Source organism: Aspergillus bombycis (assembly GCF_001792695.1).
Source record: "Aspergillus bombycis strain NRRL26010 chromosome Unknown contig00176, whole genome shotgun sequence".
NCBI lineage: Eukaryota > Fungi > Ascomycota > Eurotiomycetes > Eurotiales > Aspergillaceae > Aspergillus > Aspergillus bombycis.
The window spans coordinates 3021-23139 of NW_019170178.1; the positions used below are offsets into that span (position 1 = coordinate 3021).

Consider the following 20119-nt stretch of genomic DNA (forward strand, 5'->3'; position numbering starts at 1 on the left):
TTGGTATACCCAATCATGAAATAAATTATCTGGGATTTTTAGGTCATGTCATACTGGATGTGCATAGGTCGAAGGGTGGTAGTTCGACAATATGAATATAGCTACTTGAGGGATACTAGGTAGTAGGTACACCGGATTTTACTTCTACAATGACCTGAAATTTGATAAATCAATATAGCTTCCTCCTTATATCCTGTATGCCCGATTTCCAGATCTGCTACCATACGCGCAAATTCAATGTGCTTTTCTCTAAATGCTTACAAATTACAAAACATTTGCCTCCAGTCATAATCTGCCTTGATTGAATTGTGTAGTAGAAAAGATTATTCAGTATGATTTTAAAGATCATGTATATGGTAGGAATCAGGAACTCAGGACATGCAGCATATGATGGAGTCCATCAGATGGACTCCAATGGAGGAACTGTTTACATCTTAGTCTGGTCATTTCCGGGTTAACTGTGTTATACTTATGATGGATCTATATTAATATGCAATGTTTTATTGGCCCATTGTTATCAATTTCTTTACTCTAGGTAAGTTTAGCATGACCCTAAAAATGGTATGTTTATTGTTCAGTAGCTAGGTATCTTTCCAGGGCTTCTGTATGCTACTTGATTACTCAAGTCTAACACCATATAACTATATTTCTAAGTATATATATTTATTTATTCTGTATTTTATCCTGACTTCGAATTTCTGTCTCTATAGCTTTTCAAAGTCTAATCTACAGTATCCTAAATACAGTGTATTATGCTTTTCTAAGTTAGTTTAGCATGAGGTCTAAATAAAATAAATATCCCTTTCGGGCTGTGTTTGAATCCATGTTGGTAGTAGTATATACTTACTATTCACTCAAATTGCATGAAAGTCAAGGCCTATATAAAGCAAACTATTATGCCTTCACTCCGTAATAAGTTCCAATATTTCTCCACTCTAGGAGTTCAGACACTTGTAAATGCCATTCGGGATTACTGGCGCATACCTTCTCTATTTTGACAAAGTAGTGCTAAACGGATAAACAGTGCGATGTCGGATTGCTACACAAACACCCACTGCTGTCGTGCACGATGGCTAATTAAGAATAATCAGAATCAGGCGCGAACAGTAAGGCCACTCGGCAGACAAAGGACCTACTATATGGCTGAACTAAAGGTTCCGCATTAGGGAAAACTGCGGAAGAATTCTTTCTATCTAGCGGACCATATGCGATCCATTAATATTAGGAAACGCACTGCCTTTAAAAACCTGGAATTTGGCTGTTTCACAGCCCTGGAACGACGGTCAAAACACCGAGTGCGTAAGAAGCGCACAGAGGGCTAATATAACAATTGTAAGATTGGCATGTAGTAGCTGTCGGACAGCTCTCTTCCTTTAAATTAATAAGTCCTTCGTTGAAAAAGTCGAGGCCCTACTATCTAGAATCCCACATTATCTCATTCAACCTTAGGAGCGCGTCTGCGCTCGCTTTCTTTGCAGCCATGAACTCTTCCCGGTTCTCTGCACCTCTAGGTCCTTTGAGAATATCTGAGAAGCATAGATCGACAAGGATCCTGAGCTCTTCGTAGGTAAATGGCTCGCCATTGCCAGCAGCCAAAGCTTTCTCGGGTTGCGTTGCAAATGATTCTTTCTCATCTTTTGCGTAGTCGAGAGCCTTCTCGGCGCCTTCTAGGAACCAGTCCAAGAACTTAGCACTACGCGGAAGAGCGACAACCTCACAGTGCTGTTCAGATACCCGTTGAGCAATTTCTCCCTCATCTGTATCCATAGCTGGATCAACGATGATGTTCTTCAGGTTTTGCTGGAGGACGAGGACGTCCAACTGAAGTCGCAGCGCCCCGTTCTCATTCATCGCGCCGATAAGATGGGCACGCGCAATAAATACCTGATCAATAAACCTGGCCAGTCCTGATGTGATATACCAGCGCTCGGCTGATCCCAGATACGAAGAGATGTTTGTATCGAAAGAGATTAGATCATTGTTTAGCTCAAGTACAGTTGGTGAAGCGGACGTTGGCTGGTTCAGAACTATATGCCACCAAGTAATGTTCGAGTTGGGAGAGGGAGTTGTAGGTTCGGAATGGCGATTATTACTGGGGTTGGGGCCAGCCATGGTCCTCGTGAGCATATGAATAATGCCGCACCGAATGTCAATGTGTAAAGCGAAAAGTGCGGTTGAAGAAAGATCGCGCAGCGATTCGATAGTAGTATCGAACGCAGTCGCAGTTTCTTGATTTAAGGGAAGGTACACTGGTTGGTTTGATCCCTCATGCTTTGGTACCATAGCACCAATCAAGGTCCATCTGCGGTTTGTTGGCCCGCTTTCTTGTGGGCGTCGTGGTTCAGATGATGGCTGCGTAACTTGGCGCAATTTCAATAAATGGCTTGCAAGCCATTGCTTGATCAGTGTCAGTAACAAGATCGAGATACAGATACAAATGGTCGACTCACTGTGCTGTTATATAGAAGAGAGAGAGCCATGACGGTTTTAGGATCAGAGATGATATCGTACGGCTCCAAAGGTACTTCGTTTGTACGTTCGAGGAGAAGGTTAGTTTCCTGAGAAGTAGTTAGTGACAATTGCATCCTTCCCTAAGAATCATATTCACCTTATCTACGAGCTCTTCCTTGTTACTTGTTTCTGCTTTCCATAGCTCACTGACTACATCGTGGATGTCACCCGATTTGGCATATTGTGCAGCGGCCTTGAGTCGGAATTCACCATTGTCACGAGGTGAGATTTTGGTCACGATGGCTTATATATCAGATCAGATAAGAGTGTCAAGAAGTATAGTTTTCGGTCCTTACCTCTGTACCACCCACAGCATTTATCGTAATAATTCACGATTTGTGTGATCAGTAGCTGTGTGAATGCTTGGTCATGGGGGATACTAGACAGCATTTTACTGAACTCGCGGATAATGGACATGAATTTAACCGTACCCTAATGCACTCAATGTCAAGGAAGCCTCAGTGGATTGGGATGCTAATAGCCTACCTTGAAGACTGGACGCGGAGACACTGCCAACCATTGGGGATCTTCTGTAAATGCATCTGGTGTAATGTAACTCAGCATACAGAGATCTGTGACCGTCTCATCAAGCTGGGGGAGGAACACGTTGACCATAAAGTCATCCAAGAAGGAAGTCAAAGTACTCATAGCAATATCGGAATCCACGGGTACAATTTCCTTTAGGCGTTGAATGAAAGAGAGCGAAGGTGGAAGAAGGATACTCATGTTGAATACACTTGGTTCGATAAGAATCTTATGACCAGTTCCTGAATTTCCTTGCTTGGAATCCGAATTCCCGTTCGGAGTAGATTTCTGTCTTGTCTTCGACACCAGACCTGGGACAGAAGAGCGGAGTATTTCATCTAATTCATTCTGTTCGGCTTTCATTTCCGTCGTCCCATCCGTCTCGGACAGTTTGAACATTTTCTAACACCGTAAGCGATGGTACACGGTAAACTATAGTTCTACACACCTTGCTCTTGTCTCTGTAGCCTGAGTAAATATGGCGCTTGGAGTCGTCTTCACCTCCTGGTCGGAGGGATGACTCTCCATCAGTTGCTAGATAATCATGCATGAGTGATCGAATCTGTCACATAAGTTAGGTTAGTGCAACAAAGATACTGCCAAGGAGGCCATGTCCAACTACCTACCTCACTTTGGTAGAGTTTCCACAGCTCCTTGAAACCCCCTGCAAGAGAGCTGCTTTTAGGAATGCCTTCACGTTCAACAATTGCTGCAATGACATCATGGACTACGCGATGGCCTTCTGCAATAGACTCGAATTTGGCATACAAGGTCCACAGAAACTCAGATAGGACATGCCCGCGGTTCTCGATTGTTTCAGTCGGTAGGTTTGTCTTGGTCTCCTTTTCTGCAAAGCCACGAGTCAAATTTGGAAAGCGTGCGTCGACTTCCGCGTTTGTTTTGTCAACCACCGCAAAGAGTTCAACTGGAAGCCGCTGTTCAACCCGGTCGACAGCGATATCCAAATGACCCATTTTATTCAGTGCTTCGATTAGGAGTCGGATATAGTAGAACGTGTCAGCTTCTGGATTACGAGAAGCATCCTCCACCATAGGGGCCGAAGCGTCCAGCTTCGCGAGGAAAGTGTAAACAGGTCTGTCCCAAGATGCGCCAGCCCATTCGGATTGACCTGCGCTGCTGTTCTCCCCCTCCGGGGTTGGTGGTTTCCATCGATTCGAGCAATAGGGGGATTTGAGATATAAATGATCGTGCAACTCTTCTACCAATATATCTGTAAGTGATATTTCTTGGTTAGTGAAGTAGGCGCGAATATCTGCGAGAGCGCCGATATTGTCTAGTTCGGAACGCCGCAAGAGACGGAAAGCATCGTGAAGTACCTCAACGGCGGCGAGGAATCGCTTATCGGATATTCGCGACTCCAGCTTCTCTGGAAGAGATTGTATCTCTTGGATTTGACTAAACAGCTGGATAATATCGTCGTACTTCTGAGAGGAGGTCGCTAAGTCTTTTAGTTCGGGCTTAGTCGACAGTAACCCCGACTTAGCCTGTTCCAGAGCATGTTTCAAGTTACGAACTCGGCCTTGGGAGCTTTGAATACTTGACTGAATCTTGTGGTAAGTACCAATTGAGCTGTTAAAGCCCTGGTGGTGTTCTAATAATAGTTCTCTTAGCACGGATCCATAGCAGACGATAGTTCGCGATGACCTACCGTTGACAACAGATTTCAAGGTCCTTTGAATTCGGTTATGCACATCTAAAAATTCGGGCTCGCGATCGGCTTTCCCCAATGTACTTGTGTCCATTAATTGTAAAGCTACTTGAACTGGGACGCATTCGTCCGAGGCAACGAGATCCCATTCTTGTTGGATAGACTGCAAAGTTTCTGTGATGAACATGAGTAAGAGTTAGTAGAAGAACGAAGATATCTGAAAAAATGAAGAAAAAAATGGGCGTGCAATATGAAATACAAACCTTCAACAGCCTGTGATCCAGCCGAGTTATTACTGGGGATATTTTGATCTTTCTCTCGGCTGCCATCTGGCAACCGGCTATTGTCTCCTTGAGGCCGGCCATCGCGCGACGAACTTTGTAGCCTCCTCTCGGGGTCCCCGTCTCGTTCTCGTGTGCGTGAGCGTGATGATGAATATCCGTGATCTCGATCCCAATCCCGTCGTTCACGGCGTCGGTCGGGTGATTGGGACGGCGACAACCCAGGCTGCTGTGGCGTCTCAGGGTAAAATCCACCATAGCCTCCTGGCCGACGCTCTCGTCCACCTCCTCCGTAGCCGTTTACAGCCAGATTGTTGCTGTTGCCATAACCTCCATCAGTGTGGTCATATCGGCTGGTGTCGGGGTACCCGTATCCATTGGCGTAACCTCCTCGGCCACTCATACCAGACGTCTGTGTTTAGCGAGTATTAGATATGCAGGGCGGAGAATTAAGAGGATTCGTAATGGGGCACGGAAGGTAACTGGGCTTCGTAGAGTCGGCAAGCGAGCTTAGCGATGACGTTGAGAAATCAGGCAGGAGAAAACAATCATGATCGTCCTCGAGACATAGAACTGGGTAAATTCGAAGCAGGTTACAGCGCATGCGCTAGATAAGTATAGTGTAAATCTAACAAGATGTTCGGGATCAAAGGGATCGCGACAGGCGGCAAGTAACTTGCATGGGGGACAGCTATACCTAAGGTGTCGTGGGCTCACGGGTTCTCCACATTAAAATGCATTAAATCCCGTCCAGTCAGCCACATTCCGCTATGAAATGGATTCTCCTGAGAATTCTACATAGTACAAGTCTAACGAGACACATGATTCTATTTCAATGGTTTTTATTGGATTGGTAGAATAGAAACACATCTATGCGATTTCTATTAGACTATAAGGGTTCTATTAACAATTATAGTTTACTGTTCGCTGGTCTTTCAACTCGCTAGCTCATTTGGAGATGGGTTGTGTTTCCCGCTGGAGCCAGCTGCGCGTGTCTTCATCGTTGTCGAAGAAGCAGTGGGTCTTCTCCCAGATCTCCGCATGATAGTCGTTCACCCATTTGAGCTCAGCATCACTGAGAAGAGACGGTTCGATCAGATTGCGACCAATAGGGGCCATTGTGACATGCTCGAAGCCCAGCCACGGTTTGTCGCCAAACTTGTGCGTGGTTTGCACCTCACGCGCCATAATAACATCTGTTACGGCAGGTCAGTATTGGGTTTGGGTCAAAATCTGGGTCACTTGAAGGCTTACTCTCTATCCGAATACCAAACTTGCCGTCCTCGTAGAAGCCAGGTTCTGCTGTGATTAGTGGACACGTTCTCATAGAATCAGGTTAAGTAGCATACCATCAGAAATGACGTTTCCAGGTGCTATAGGGACCTCAGTGTACTGGACGCGGGTGCCGACACCCATTGGCCCCTCGTGTACATTCTACAACCTGATAAGTATATTATAAAGCTCGTAAAATCTGACTTGCTTACCAAGTAGGAGCCAATCCCGTGCCCGGTTCCATGCAAGTAATCGAGTCCCTCCTTCCAGAGGTACTGTCTGGCGAGCACATCAAGTGCAAACCCACTCGTACCCTTTGGGAACACAGCAGTATCCAGACCGATCATGCCCTTGAGAACCAGTGTGAAGGCCTTCTTCTCGAGCTCGGTGGGTTGTCCGAAATGGAACGTTCTGGTAACATCTGTGGTTCCATCCAGGTATTGAGCACCAGAATCGCAGAGGTAGATGGCATTCGGATCGATGATAGAGCAACTTCCTTTTTCCGGTTTATAGTGGATAACTGCGCCGTTAGGGCCAGTAGAAGAGATAGTGTCAAACGAAAGACCGGCAAACAGTTCGTGTTTAGATCTGATCTGCTCTAGTTTGTCTGCGGCGTCCACCTCGTCAAGAGTCGATTTCTTGTTGACTAATTCGTTCTCGAGCCAGGCGAAGTATTCTATCAACGCGGCGCCGTCGCGGATGTGGCATGCTCGCATGCCCGCGAGCTCCACATCATTCTTCACTGCTTTAGCATCGCCAATGGGGCTACGGACTTCTTCGACCTGTCCCTCGCCTCCAAGGCTAAGGCTAAGGGCCCACGAAGTTTTATTGGACAACAGAAATTTAGAGGCTGTTTCTCCTGCTTCTTGCTTTCTTGCCTCACCAAGGGCCTTCGCATCGGCATAGATAGCATCATATGGCTTGATCACAACGTCTTGGCCCAGATGAGCTGTCACTTCCGGCGTCAGCTTGTCAGCATCGACATAAAGCTCCGTAGTTGTAGGTGTGATGATGGCAAAAGAGAAGAAGACCGGATTATAAGGAATGCTGATATTTAGTTGTAAGTAAATTGGTATCCAGAGATCGGGCTTATCCATAAACTTACTCGCTGCCTCTTAAGTTGAACAGCCATGCAATTTCATCGAGCATTGCTGTTATCACTTGTTAGCCACCAAGGACTTCGATGTAAGGTAGGCAGGTAGCAGTACAAACGATGAAGCCTGCCGATTTTCTCGACTCTAGCTCTTTGCGGAGTTCGCTAATCTTTTCCTGGAAGCTCTTCCCAGCATATTTTTCCGGATGGACTCTTACCTTCTCCCTCGGGGGAGCAGGCCGGTCCTTGCCCCAGACCAGATCAACCAAGTTCTGCTGAACACCCACCAGCGTCGCGCCATTTTTCTTGAGCGTTTCCGAGAGGCTACGGGCACCAGCTGTGAAACTTAGCTTCTTGAATTAAGATTAGCAAGAAAAGGTTATTCACTTACACGCTGTGATCAAAGCTGGGTCGACACCAACGACCTTACCGCCTTCGGCCTGTTCGGTAGTCCTAACCACACACTAAGTCCAACGATTCTCAGTAGATCGTGTATGCACGATATAACATACCATTCCTGCCATGTCGGAAAGCCTTCGACACCACGCTTCAAGAGCTGCCAATTGTTGTCAAGCTGTTTTGAAGCCTGGTTGAAATATCGCCCATCGGTGGACAGAGCAGCTTTGTTCAGGGAAACAATGGCTGTTCCAGCGGACCCGGAGAAGCCAGAGATAAATTCTGTGGCAAGTGTGAGCTATACAGCGACCGATGGTAGTGGAGCGGAGAGTTTGTGTCGGAAAGATGAAACGCAGGGTTTAAGGACGTAAGTCTAACCTCGGCGGCCGTCACATGGAGCAATATACTCTGACTGATGACTATCTTCGGATGGGACAACTTTAAGAAGTGTGAGTATTGAAGTACATCAATCGAGCACAGTTGAATGATGTCATACTGTATACATCGACCTTGTGTTCCTGCATCAACTCTCTGAGTCTCGAGAGACGTTCGGAGGTGTTCACGGTCTCCATATCGACTGAAAAGCGCGGTACAGAGATAGAAAAGAACCTTGGGCGAGAGAGAGGTAACTGGCGAGCCGATCGAAATGCTGATATGCACGGAGAGCGAATTGGAGGGCGAGAAAAAAGCATCGACGAGCGAGGTCTGAACAAAAGGATGCAGCTGCCCGAGTCAAAGGTGTCCCAAAATCACAGGCGACAAGTACAAGCCCTCGGAATGTTGCACGAGACTGCGAGGGTTGCGAAAGGACGAGGTGGGGTTGAGGAGATGGAGGGTTAGGTATAATTGTGGTGGTTAAGAAGGTCGTGTGTGCAATGTTAGAGTGGCAGCCGTGGAGATATGCATGGACCAACAAGATGATTAGCTTGGGTTTAGGAGCTGTAGCTGCAGTGTAGCACCACCGGTGTAGGACCGGACCACCATTACGGAGTACATTACCTACGGCAGAGATTCCCGACAATTACCGTCATTTACCGCCTTTTTCATTTTCATTTTCATTTTTTTTTTTTTTATTTTTTATTTTTTTTTTACATGGCTCCATTACTGTACAATACAGGTTCGTGACCACATTCCGTCATCTTCGGGAAGAACATCAGAATACAGACGCTACATTTCTTACTTGCAGCTGAAAAGAGAATAAATCTCCAACCGTCTCTTTGGCTGGTGTCATTCCTCATCAAATTACCTCCTGCAACCCGGGAGTTTCTGTCGTTGAATGGGCTGGAAATGACAGGGTTTTCACATGGCTCCATGAGAACGCGCACAGAACGCCATATAGATCCTCCAGAACCCTTGTCACATGGTACATACCGACTGATGTCCTCCTTCCCTCTCACATTCTTGTCAAAAACTGCCTTAACTTCCCCTCCATCCCACTTCTTCACCGCCTTACATTTACGCGGTAGTGTTATCAGCACGTGACGCCCCTTTCCAGCTGTTTGGGCCAATCTATACCCGTTTCTTATCCACTACAGCAAGGCTGCAAGTGCTTCGGCCATGTCTGTGGACGTCCCGGGCCAAAGCTCTGATGTACAGGTCCTCATTAATGAGGCGAGGACAGTATGCCTGTCTCATAACCCCCACTTCCTGCTCAATTTCTAACAATGCCTAGCTGGTGTCTCAGCTGTATGATCCAGCAAATACCGGCAACCCCGCAAAGATCAAAGCTATCCAGGAGCATCTGCAGATTCTCCAGAAAGGCCCCCAAGCATGGCTCATTGCTAATAATCTCCTCAGTGATGAGAGTACTGACTTGAGATTCTTTGGAGCCCTAACATTTACTGTCAAGATTAACCAGGATTGGTACGTGAACTGGTATACCTTTTTCACGATTGAATATCCTGACTTACTGGTGTCGGCTGTAGGCAACAGTTAAATGAAGACGAGGCTCGAGAGCTTCTTGGGCGACTGATTGACCATTATGTCGTCTTAGTAAATGGGGGAGAGCGCCCTCTGGTGGTACGCAAGTTGGCTTCCAGTCTAGCAACCATCTTCCTAAAGCCGAATGCTCCCTGGAATCATGCTATTTGGAACCTGGCGGCTTCTTTAGCAAATGGAAAGCATATCTCTGAGGAGCAGTGTCAGTCTTTTGATCTGCAAGATGCCGTTCTTCCTGCCATGTCCGAAAGGCAGGTGGTCAGCATATTATACTTCTCTAACATACTGGCGGAGGAAATCAATAGATGGAGTCCGGAGTCACGGCGAAATGGAGACAGTGACCGGGCATCTGGAAATATCAAGCATGCTTTTCTTCTAGTCGAGTTCGTTCTCCGTCATATGCTGCAGCAAGAATCTTCCGGTCACTCTATATCTGATGGCGCTCCTGGCGTCGAGGCCATCAACTCCTACCAAGTAAGCATGCCCACACCTATCCAACGAAACTTGTCTAACGTCAGGGCTTCAGTCATGGGCCTTGGTCCGTAATGCACTCCAACTCCGCGACACGATACGCGCCACTCAGCTTGCTCCTGCCACCAGCTATGTGATTCAAAGTTTGAAAGTTCCCAGCTTATCAAAGTCTGCAATGCAGGTCCTGGTCGAATTAATAGATTGGCGAGACAGTATATTTAGCCAGGAGCATGTCTACTCTATGTTGGAATATATCATCAGTGATCTTGGCACGGCCCATATCGCTTCCATAATGGATGCCGATTTTGAAGATGAGAATATGACATTCTTGGAACTTCTATTAGCGTACGCAACACTCAAACAAAGGGAGCTTTTGATCCAGCCCTTGAATCCTGACCATGAGAAAGTTCTGGCCCTTCTCCACGCTCTCTTCAAAGCCCCTGGATATGCAGCAGTGGACGATTCAGCATCGCCGTTGGTCCTTGAGTGGTGGACTGAAGTTGCTGATGATCTCCAAGATATATACTTGGATACAGAAGATGAAGAAGGGATTGATCCTGCTAAACGCAATCTTGCTCGTGCAGCTATGGATTGCTTTGAGAAACTCAAATACCCGAGTCCAGAGGAGCTACAAGAATGGGGTGATGATGATCGCAGTGAGTTTGGCGCTTTTCGCCGTGACGTTTGCGACTTCCTCCTAGCAATCTATCCTATGTTAGGAGTTGAGTTAGTTCAAGTGTTCCAGGAACGAGCAAAATCATCTTTAGTGCAGCAGGACTGGAGAACATTCGAGGCCGCAGTATTCTGCATGGCTCAACTTTCGGAAGCTGTCGACGAAAACCAGCATGCAGATGAATGTTTAAACGCAATTTTCTTCTGTGATGAATTTGCTCGGTTATGTACAGGGGATGTTGCAATGATTCCAGACAAACCTCGGCAGACGCTAGTGGACATGCTTGGGCAATATCAGTCATATTTTGAACGCACACATGCCTTACTTCCTCGCGTACTCACGTTCCTTTTCGCATCACTGGACGTTGCATCATGTGCTTCTGTAGCATCCAAATCTATATCGCATCTTTGCAAATCATGCCGCAATGCTCTAACATTCGAGCTTCCTGCATTTATGGACCAGTTTGAGCGTTTTCGCTTCAAGCCTACAGCCACTGCTTCCACCATGGAGAAAGTTCTAGAGGGAATTGCTGCTATTATACAAACTTTACCTACTGATAACGAGAAAGCTCAGCTCCTTGAGCGAATTCTCAAATTCTTCCAGGAGCAGGCAGAGCTGGCACGAGATGAAGCCTCTCGCGGGTTAGTGGAGCCTGCTCGCTGTCGCGGTCAGTTAGTTCTCCGTTGCGTTGCAAGTATTGGAAAAGGGCTCAGAACAGATGGTGAAATTGTTTTAGACGCTCTTGACGGTGGGAACGGGGACTTATCCACCGACCTTCTGGAATACGGGTAATGGGGCTGTATCGCAGAACCTAATAATGCAATGCATGCAGCTTCTTATGACCGACTTTCCCTTAGACGTGACCATTATCGAAGCAGCATGCGATATACTGAAGGCTGGCTTTACCGAGAACAGTGGTCCCTATGTCTTTCCACCGATGGTGACAGTCAATTTCGTGAAAAGTATACCGTTAGGGAGTGCTGGCACAGATATGGTTATGGGTACGGCCTCGGCGTTCTTGGCCTCTCACAGTGCACATCCACAACGTATCCGTGAAGAGACTGTTACCCTGATTGTCCATGTATATGAAACATTTTGCTGGATGCATGAGAAGCCAGAGTTCTACGACCCTGAGCTTGCAAACAGCGGCATCGACTTCCTCACTCGCCTGCTCCCCAAGTATTACCCCTTTCTTTTTACTCTTACTGCTGTGCCTCAGGAGTCCAACCAGCCAGGAACTGGTCATGTTGATGGTGCCCCTCAGCGTCCACCAGTACTCCAAGCGATTCTAAACTTTACACTCCTTTCCTTGCAAGGCCCGGAGCCACTTCCCCTTCGCTCTGCCTCCCAATTCTGGGTAGGCGTGCTGAACCTTCCTAACGAGGAAGAAGCTGTACAAAGAGCGCTCAGAGACAGTATTCCAGCTCTATGCCGCATATTGGTATCTCAGGTCGCCGGGCGATGTGCCCGTTCCGACCTTGAACACCTCTGTGAGGTGCTCAGAAGGCTCATCTTCAAACAGCAAGGATTAGCTCGTCCGCATCTCGCTACAACACTAGCGGATGTATGTAATGATCAAACGAATCACACCCAGAGTCCTGCTGTGTCCCCCGAGGAGAGACAGCGCTTTCTTGCGTCACTGTTAGTTGCCAGGGGCGCAAAAGCCCAGACAAGTCAACTGACGCGTGCCTTCTGGGTAAAATGCCGTGGATCTGGTTTCGATTATATTGGGTAGATACGAGGGGTTACAGTTATCGCAACGTGGACAACGCAGCATATACGAAGAATTGGGTTTGGATTTGTCCAAGTAAAAATAACTATCAAGTCCAAAGTGAGGCACGAAAAACTGATGTAGATGCACTACAGGGCTATGTCAGCGACAGATGTGTGAGTGCCTCATAGGGCAGTGGCTCAGGCACAATTCATCACGTTCGTGCCTGTCTTTTCATAATGGCGCCTATTAAGACAGGCAACGCATTGTTCCAGCGCTTACAATAACACACCACCAGACAAAGAACCACTTGTTCTTCTTTGTAAAGTGGGTCATAAGGCACGATCTCCAGCCACTGGGGCGGTGTACAGATCAGCATCAATTTTGACCAATCTGGATGCTCCTTGCTCCGAATCCGATGTTCGGCTCGCTTTCACCAAAGATGGGTCTTTGACTTCTGATCAGGCCCACAATATGGCTGGAGCTGAATGCGCTGCCCTTTATATAGTTCTGTTTAGTTGCCCCCCGCAAACTTGAAACCCCCTAAAATGCAGGCTCTCTCCACCGCAAAAACTCTCTGTGTCTTAAATCTTTAACTACTTTTCTCTTTTTCGCATGGTCTCTTCCTTCGTCTCAATTACTTCCTACGAGGCTCAGTTTTGGAACAGACGTCATGCCTGTTTTCGCGAATTCCCCCGAGGCTCTTTCTAATGTAACCCGCACCGATTCACTTGATCCCGCCACAACATGTAAAGGTGTTACAGGTAATGGCCGCCCATGTCGCCGTGCATTGGCATCTACAGATGTGATGTATTGCTGGCAGCACAAAGATCAAAAAGTGCCAGTATCGAACGGGACAGGCAACAAGCCGAATACTTCTCAATTACATCCACGATCAAGTATTGATACATTGATGGAGCGACTCAATATCAATGACCCACAGGACAACGCCAACAAGTACCGGCCATTGAAGAAGAAGAAGAAAACCAAGCGAACATTCTGCTGTTGCTTCGAAATTATTGAAGAGGATGAACCGCTTCCTCCGCGACCAGTGCGTCCATCTGGAAGACCCCAATCGATGCAACAAGTGCCATCCAGTGCTCCTCAAAGACCGCAAAAAGGAGGGTGGGTCCCTTCGACAGTCTCACCCCAAACCAATTCCGCCCTGACCGAAGAGCTTGCCAAACCACTGTCGGAAAAAGATGAGCCCGGCTATATTTATATCTTCTGGGTCACGCCTGCCGGCTCTTCCAGATCGATGCCGCCGCCTACAGACGTCGCCTCGTCCTTATTCTCTAAGCATGAGCGCGGAAGTAATGCCATACAAAAGGCCAGAGATCTCAATGCCTTGACCTCGAAGCCCACCGAATTTAGTCCAGGCACAATTCGCCTCAAGATCGGCCGAGCGAACAACGTCCAGCGTCGAATGAACGAATGGACCAGGCAGTGCTCTCACCACATCACCCTGATTCGATATTACCCCTACACACCTTCATCGCCCGGCCCTAGCAACGGACCTGCTCCCGAGCTAGGAAGGAAAGTTCCGTATGTCCATCGCGTAGAACGACTAGTCCACCTCGAACTAGATGACTATAAAGTCCGCGACATGGGCAAGTGCGAGGAATGCGGGAGGGAGCACCAGGAATGGTTCGAAATCAAGGCCGAAAAAGAAGCCATTAGGGGAGTGGACGAATGTATTCGCAGATGGGTGAGCTGGGCAGAAAGCCAGTAACTGCGGGATCGAATTCTATAGAATGTGACATAAATAACGGGGCAAACTCTCGATCCAGCCATAGATAGTAATTTAGATAATATAATGCAGCTTCAACTTACATACTCGGCGAAAAACTCTCCTGAAAGCAACCACTTTGTAGCATTAAGAATAATCATTAGACCCATAACTAGGATTAAATAGAAGATAGTAACTGACCACCATCCCAGTCCCAATCCCGATCCCGATCCCGATCCCTAACCCATTGAAACAATCCCAAATTTCACCCGAGCCAAGAATAGATAGATAAAATATAACTAGGCAAAAGAAAGAGAAAGAGAAAAGAAGAAAAGAAAACACCTCAATCCCTGTCCTCTTCCACCTCCAAATCCCCATCCAAATTGAACCCCCTCTCCCCATCAACAAGCCACCCCAAAACCCACTTCCCAACCACAAAAGCAACCCACCCCCACCCCCAAACACAGAACCCCAAAACACTCGTCCCAATCACCACCGGCGCGAGCACCAAAACCGCCACACAGGAATACAGCGCCACGGCCAGCGACGCCACAATCACAGCCCCGGCGACGAACAACCCGATCGGCACGCACGAGCAAAGCAACTGCGCCAGGAGCAAGGTCGCGATGACCGGATGCGCGTGCAAGAAGTCCAGGACGGTGGAGACGATGAAATTCAGACGGAGCGTTTGGCGGAAGAAGAGGGTGGAGAGGTAGGTTTTCACATCTTCGATGAGGATGGTGGTGTCCGGTTGGGGGTGGGCCGCCGGGGGGTCTTCTCCATCTTGGTCGTGGTCGTGATAGTGGTCTTGGGTTTGGTCGAGGGGTTGTTCTTGTTCTTCCGGGGGTGGGGTGAGGAGGGCCTGGGTTGTGGTTGTTTCGGAGGCGTTGTCGGGCTTGAATTGGGGGAGGGTGCAGGAGTGTTCGGTCATTGTTTTGGGGGGATGGCACGGTTGTGTGCTTGGTTTTGGTATTGGTGTTGGTGTTGGTGGTTGTCGTGGTTGTTGCGACGCAATATAGGTAGAGAGTAAGTCTGGGAGGTGTTAGATAGGGGGGCGTTGGTGTTGGGACGTCATTCTGATCGAGTATTGAAGCTGAGATGATGGAAGAGATTCTCTACCGAGGCTTTTTTTTTTCGAGCCTTGAAATGGTATTACGAAATGCGATGGCTCTGTTGATGATATTTGGAGTCATGGGGAAGTATTACCGATACGTCCTGGTTACCTCCGCTGCGGGTTGGGGAGCGTTGGGGTAGATCTCCATGGATGAAGTCGTCTGGGTTTACTGTGGCTACCCCTTTCACGTGCGTCATGGTCGAATGTCACTGATGGATGGCCTTCTTCGCCTTTTCTGGACGTTTGTCTAGAAGGTGTTACCCAAACCAGAAAGGTTCTCCAAGGACCTGCCTTATCTGGTAAAATCTGGATGAGAGTCTGGCTGAATTCGAATTGATTCGACTTCCTCTACCGATCAACATATACAATCGACTTTTGTCTTTGTTAGGAAGGTGATCTGTCGGGTAGATCGAGATCCTGTTCCTGTCGCTAGTTTAGTAGCGAATAAGTTCGAGTATTAAGGCACTAGAAAGAATCCCTGCAGCTTTGATTGGTAGGTTCCTGATGGTCTTAAAGCGCCTTGTCTGAACTACTAAAAAAGTGAGCCTCATAATCCTGCCATCAAATCTAAGCGATCATGCCATATTACGGCTGACCGTGACAGGCAGTTGCTTTTACGCTATGCAAGATCTGTCTCTATGACAAGTTATCTGGTTATACCATAATGTGCACTTGGAACAATTATTAGAGAGCTTTTGTTATCGCCGAAGTCCTATCAGCACACCCAAAGAGACCATGTGACAATGCTTTCATATGCTCATAGCTCGTAATCGACAATGTACAGTACATCTTCCCTCCTTTATGTTCGGACGGGTGAAAACAACAGGGGAAGAACATAGTCTCCAGCAGACACTATGTCGACTTTTCTAACGCCCGCAAATGAATGAAACAGCAAATGGGGTATATCTACCAGCCCCGCTTAGCCAACTTGTCGCTCTCAGCCATCTGAGACACGTTGATGCCAACCATGGCCTCACCCAGACCCTCGCTGACCTCAGCAAGAACTTTGGGGTCCTTGTAGTGAGTCACAGCCTGGACAATAGCCTTGGCGCGCTTCTTCGCATCGCCAGACTTAAAGATACCGGAACCGACGAACACACCATCGCAGCCCAGCTGCATCATGAGTGCGGCATCAGCGGGGGTGGCAACACCACCGGCAGCGAAGTTGACGACAGGGAGACGGCCCTTCTCGGCAGTCTCACGCAGGAGCTCGTATGGGACCTCAAGCTCACGAGCGAAGGCACGGAGCTCAGGCTCGTAGTCGGGAGAGGACTGGAGGATGGCACGGGCACGGGCAATCTGAGCGTTCACGGTGCGCATGTGCTTGACGGCTTCCACGACGTCGCCAGTACCGGCCTCACCCTTGGTGCGGATCATAGCAGCACCCTCGGAGATACGGCGGAGAGCCTCGCCGAGGTTGCGGCAGCCACAGACGAATGGAGCCTTGAAGTTGTGCTTGGTAACGTGGTAGATGTCGTCGGCGGGGGTGAGAACTTCGGATTCGTCAATGTAGTCGATGCCAATGGCTTCGAGGATCTAACGTAAGCATTGTCAGTTTCCGGCGGCATACGCAGAGTGGCAAGGAAGTTCCTACCTGGCATTCAACGAAGTGTCCAATACGGGCCTTGGCCATGACAGGGATGGTAACGGCCTCCATGATCTCCTTGATCATGCTGGGGTCAGACATGCGCGCCACGCCACCCTGAGCTCTGATATCAGCGGGGACACGCTCGAGGGCCATGACAGCGGCAGCACCGGCCTCCTCGGCAATGCGAGCCTATACGAGTGTCTCATTAGATTCATCCATTGAGCAGAAGTCATTGACCAAGTGCATACCTGCTCAGCATTGACAACGTCCATGATCACACCACCCTTCAACATCTGGGCCAGACCGGCCTTGACGGTGAAGTCGTTGGAGGCAGAAGCCCCGTTAGTTCCGTTCTGCTGAGAAGCCATTGTGAGGGAGATTTGTCCGAATTCGAATTGAGCAAGGTAGGACACGGAGAGTGAGAGGCGGAAGGATGGTCTGAGAACGAGGGAAGAAAGAAGGAGGAAGCCGAGCCGGGATATTTAAGGTGAACGGATGGTGAGTCAAAGATAGCGAAGGGCAATCGCCGCCGAAAGGACAGCCAAAGTAACGTAGGGCGCGTCCATGGAACCCACCCTTCGTTCATTCCCCTTGTTCACCCCGCCGACTTTTCCCTCAGGCTGCCTGTCCGCGGAGAGACGGTCCAATCAGAAGGCCACTGCCCCTCCATCACCTTGTGGTAGAGTTTAGCAAACTTTCGGCCGGAAACTTTGCAATACTGGCGCAGCCCCCGCCGCTCACCGGTTTCCCGCGGGCACACCTGGCTGTCCGAGTGTCCTGCAAGTATTGTACATTTCCGGAGTATCGTTCCTCGTTCCGGTAGCCAAGATAATTACCATCCATTCGACGGTTTTAATTGGTGGCACCACCCACCGCCCAGACAGTTTACGAACTTGAGCAAATTTTTTGTAAAATAGAACCCTTCCGAATAAATCTAGAACGACACATCTTGGTAATATCATGAATGGCCTGCTAGTTACAGAGAGCAATAACCTTGATCAAGAGACTTTAGTTGTTGGGCTGATTATCAGCAAGCAACTAAAGTGTACATCCTATATCCGTATGCAATTCCACTAAATATCTCCCACAAAATATTATACTGCGTATGCCTACCTCAATTACCCACTCCTTAGGACTGCCAAATAAGGACTGCCACATGCTACTAGCACCCGGACCGAGTACCTTACCTACCAGTTAGAGTAAAATTACACCCCCATGTGTACGGAGTAATGCAGTACCAACTTTTACTTAATCGTTTACTGACTAACGGAATCTTCCGAGGTGGCGGAACGGCGGGACTGGCTGCAATTTGTATAGACCATGCCTTCTGAGCATCAATCTCTATAGTAGGCATACCGCTAGAGTAGAGGATATACCTCTCTTTCTTTTTTCTCGAATAAGAGCTCATATCAGTCATCACATATTAATTTAGCTCCTTCGAAGTCTGTCCTCCCCATGAAGCTAACTGACAAGCAACCAATCTTCGTAGTCAACCTCGTGGCGAGCACGGAGATACTATGCTTGCATATCGGATCAGATATGCGGACTACGCCGTCTGTACCTGACCCCACTCCATATATAAGCTTAATACTGTGCTACGCATTAGGTTAAACACAACCTGTCAGAACCTTGCTTCTGGAAGTGGTTCCTATATGATCATCTATCTCTTCTAGTGGATATTTTCGGACTTCTGCCAATAAAGACATTGCTGTATAGGGCTGTTATAGCGCTCTAAGGAATAGCTATAGTAAATCAAGTGACTGTGAACCACATGCATCTTTCTATCAATTTGGTCGCTATCCGGACAACCCTATAATACGATTGTATCATCCCTGCTTCGGCTTCTCTGAGGTTAATAAGATAGAGCTCTTAGTCCCTATGCGTAATGAAGTATGGAACTTCTCGAAATACTCATGCAAAATTACGGTAGCTGCATTTTCCAATGGCTCTAGTTGTTATAGTTATATGTGGCATGTCAACATCGTTGCCCCTTGCTACTATTGTTTAGAGCTGCCGTAGCCCTGGCTGGAAGATCTCTCTCGCGGAGGTGTCCAATTGATTCACGAACAATGGCCAGACATATTGTTTAGCAGTGCAAACAAGCCAATGCCATCCCTGTAAAGTCACCATATAAAGCAGTAAAACAAATAGCCAAGTGTTATGTAGCAGACACTCGTATATTTAATTGAGATTGACAGATAGGCCTTCCGGTGACGTCACCCCCACCTCCGCAGAAGGGGATCGTCCGCTATCTCCAACATCTCCTTCAGTAGCTGTCACATTCCCACTCTCAATACCTTGAAGAAGCTTCCCCCCACCTCAAAAAGGCTCTACTACCTAGCCACCATCCCAAGAAATCAACCAATCTCTTATATCCCCACGGTATTCCATCAATTACACCAAACATGTCATTCCTCCTCACCCGCACCTCAGCCGTCCTGGGCGTCGGACTCGGTCTCTCCCTGAGTCCGCTCTCCCCCTTCCGTTCCACCCCAATGCAATGCCAATATAGCGCCCCCTACTACCAACCCGAGTCACAAACCTCCCCAGACTCAGGGTGGGCCGTTGACCGCAGCGACCCCGGGCTACTCAAGCAGGGCGCCACGAAACACAATTCTCCAAGCGGATGGTTAACGGCATCCAATATGCGACAGGTGAGTCTGGGGAGTATCCTCGGGCTGGTTGTGGGGGTGGGATTGAGGGCGTTCTCGAGGGTTTTGGTTGTGCTTTTGGGCATGGGAGTTGTGTTTGTTGAGGTATGTTCATTGTTTTTATCTTTTTTTCTTGGGATGGGCTTTTTGGCTGATATCTTTGGGGGCGATGTGTGTAGTGGGCAGCTGCGAATGGGTATAATGTGATTCCTGTGAACCGGTTGCAGGGGCTTGTTAAAGGGGTGAATTTACAGAAGGCTGTGTCGCAGCATAAGCCATTTAAGATCAGTTTTGGGGCTACGATGGCGCTGGCGGCGTTTGCGCAGTTTTGATTTTATGTACCGTGTTGGTGGTGAGAATGATAGATGAGGTGATTTATGGTGCTTATTGGAAAGGATTGCAATCTATATAGACACATAAGCTCTTGGATATCGAAAACCGAAAATTACATTGATAGATCTAAGTTAGTTACTTTGCCAGAGAGATATATATACATT

The 20119-nt window shown here is 47.9% G+C and overlaps 7 protein-coding genes across 7 annotated transcripts; 3 read left to right on the plus strand and 4 right to left on the minus strand.

The window, feature by feature from the left end:
- Positions 1-1413: 1413 nt before the first annotated feature.
- Positions 1414-5389, minus strand: ABOM_011577 (exocyst subunit SEC8; the record flags this gene model as incomplete). The annotated part of the gene is made up of 9 exons (XM_022538705.1): positions 1414-2397; positions 2451-2558; positions 2609-2754; positions 2808-2943; positions 2998-3438; positions 3485-3598; positions 3663-4648; positions 4706-4879; positions 4969-5389. The coding sequence occupies 9 exons, from the start codon at positions 5387-5389 to the stop codon at positions 1414-1416; spliced, it is 3510 nt and encodes a 1169-aa protein (XP_022383532.1).
- A 545-nt stretch (positions 5390-5934) lies between these two features.
- On the minus strand, positions 5935-8319 carry ampp (aminopeptidase P; the record flags this gene model as incomplete). The annotated part of the gene is made up of 10 exons (XM_022538706.1): positions 5935-6182; positions 6241-6285; positions 6336-6420; positions 6471-7305; positions 7364-7409; positions 7467-7688; positions 7743-7804; positions 7864-8029; positions 8126-8185; positions 8244-8319. The coding sequence occupies 10 exons, from the start codon at positions 8317-8319 to the stop codon at positions 5935-5937; spliced, it is 1845 nt and encodes a 614-aa protein (XP_022383534.1).
- A 985-nt stretch (positions 8320-9304) lies between these two features.
- ABOM_011579 (putative importin 13) lies at positions 9305-12361 on the plus strand (the record flags this gene model as incomplete). Its single annotated transcript, XM_022538707.1, has 7 exons — positions 9305-9367; positions 9420-9610; positions 9673-9887; positions 10065-10159; positions 10212-11577; positions 11687-12186; positions 12254-12361. The coding sequence occupies 7 exons, from the start codon at positions 9305-9307 to the stop codon at positions 12359-12361; spliced, it is 2538 nt and encodes an 845-aa protein (XP_022383533.1).
- An 852-nt stretch (positions 12362-13213) lies between these two features.
- ABOM_011580 (uncharacterized protein) lies at positions 13214-14272 on the plus strand (the record flags this gene model as incomplete). Its single annotated transcript, XM_022538708.1, has 1 exon — positions 13214-14272. One exon carries the CDS (start codon positions 13214-13216, stop codon positions 14270-14272), a length of 1059 nt encoding a protein of 352 aa, XP_022383523.1.
- A 340-nt stretch (positions 14273-14612) lies between these two features.
- Positions 14613-15200, minus strand: ABOM_011581 (seipin co-factor family protein; the record flags this gene model as incomplete). The annotated part of the gene is made up of 1 exon (XM_022538709.1): positions 14613-15200. The coding sequence occupies one exon, from the start codon at positions 15198-15200 to the stop codon at positions 14613-14615; it is 588 nt and encodes a 195-aa protein (XP_022383524.1).
- Positions 15201-16289: 1089 nt separating this feature from the next.
- Positions 16290-17339, minus strand: ABOM_011582 (pyridoxal 5'-phosphate synthase subunit PdxS; the record flags this gene model as incomplete). Its single annotated transcript, XM_022538710.1, has 3 exons — positions 16290-16919; positions 16978-17160; positions 17220-17339. The coding sequence occupies 3 exons, from the start codon at positions 17337-17339 to the stop codon at positions 16290-16292; spliced, it is 933 nt and encodes a 310-aa protein (XP_022383525.1).
- Positions 17340-19376: 2037 nt separating this feature from the next.
- Positions 19377-19954, plus strand: ABOM_011583 (uncharacterized protein; the record flags this gene model as incomplete). The annotated part of the gene is made up of 2 exons (XM_022538711.1): positions 19377-19727; positions 19802-19954. The coding sequence occupies 2 exons, from the start codon at positions 19377-19379 to the stop codon at positions 19952-19954; spliced, it is 504 nt and encodes a 167-aa protein (XP_022383526.1).
- Between the last annotated feature and the right edge of the window lie 165 nt (positions 19955-20119).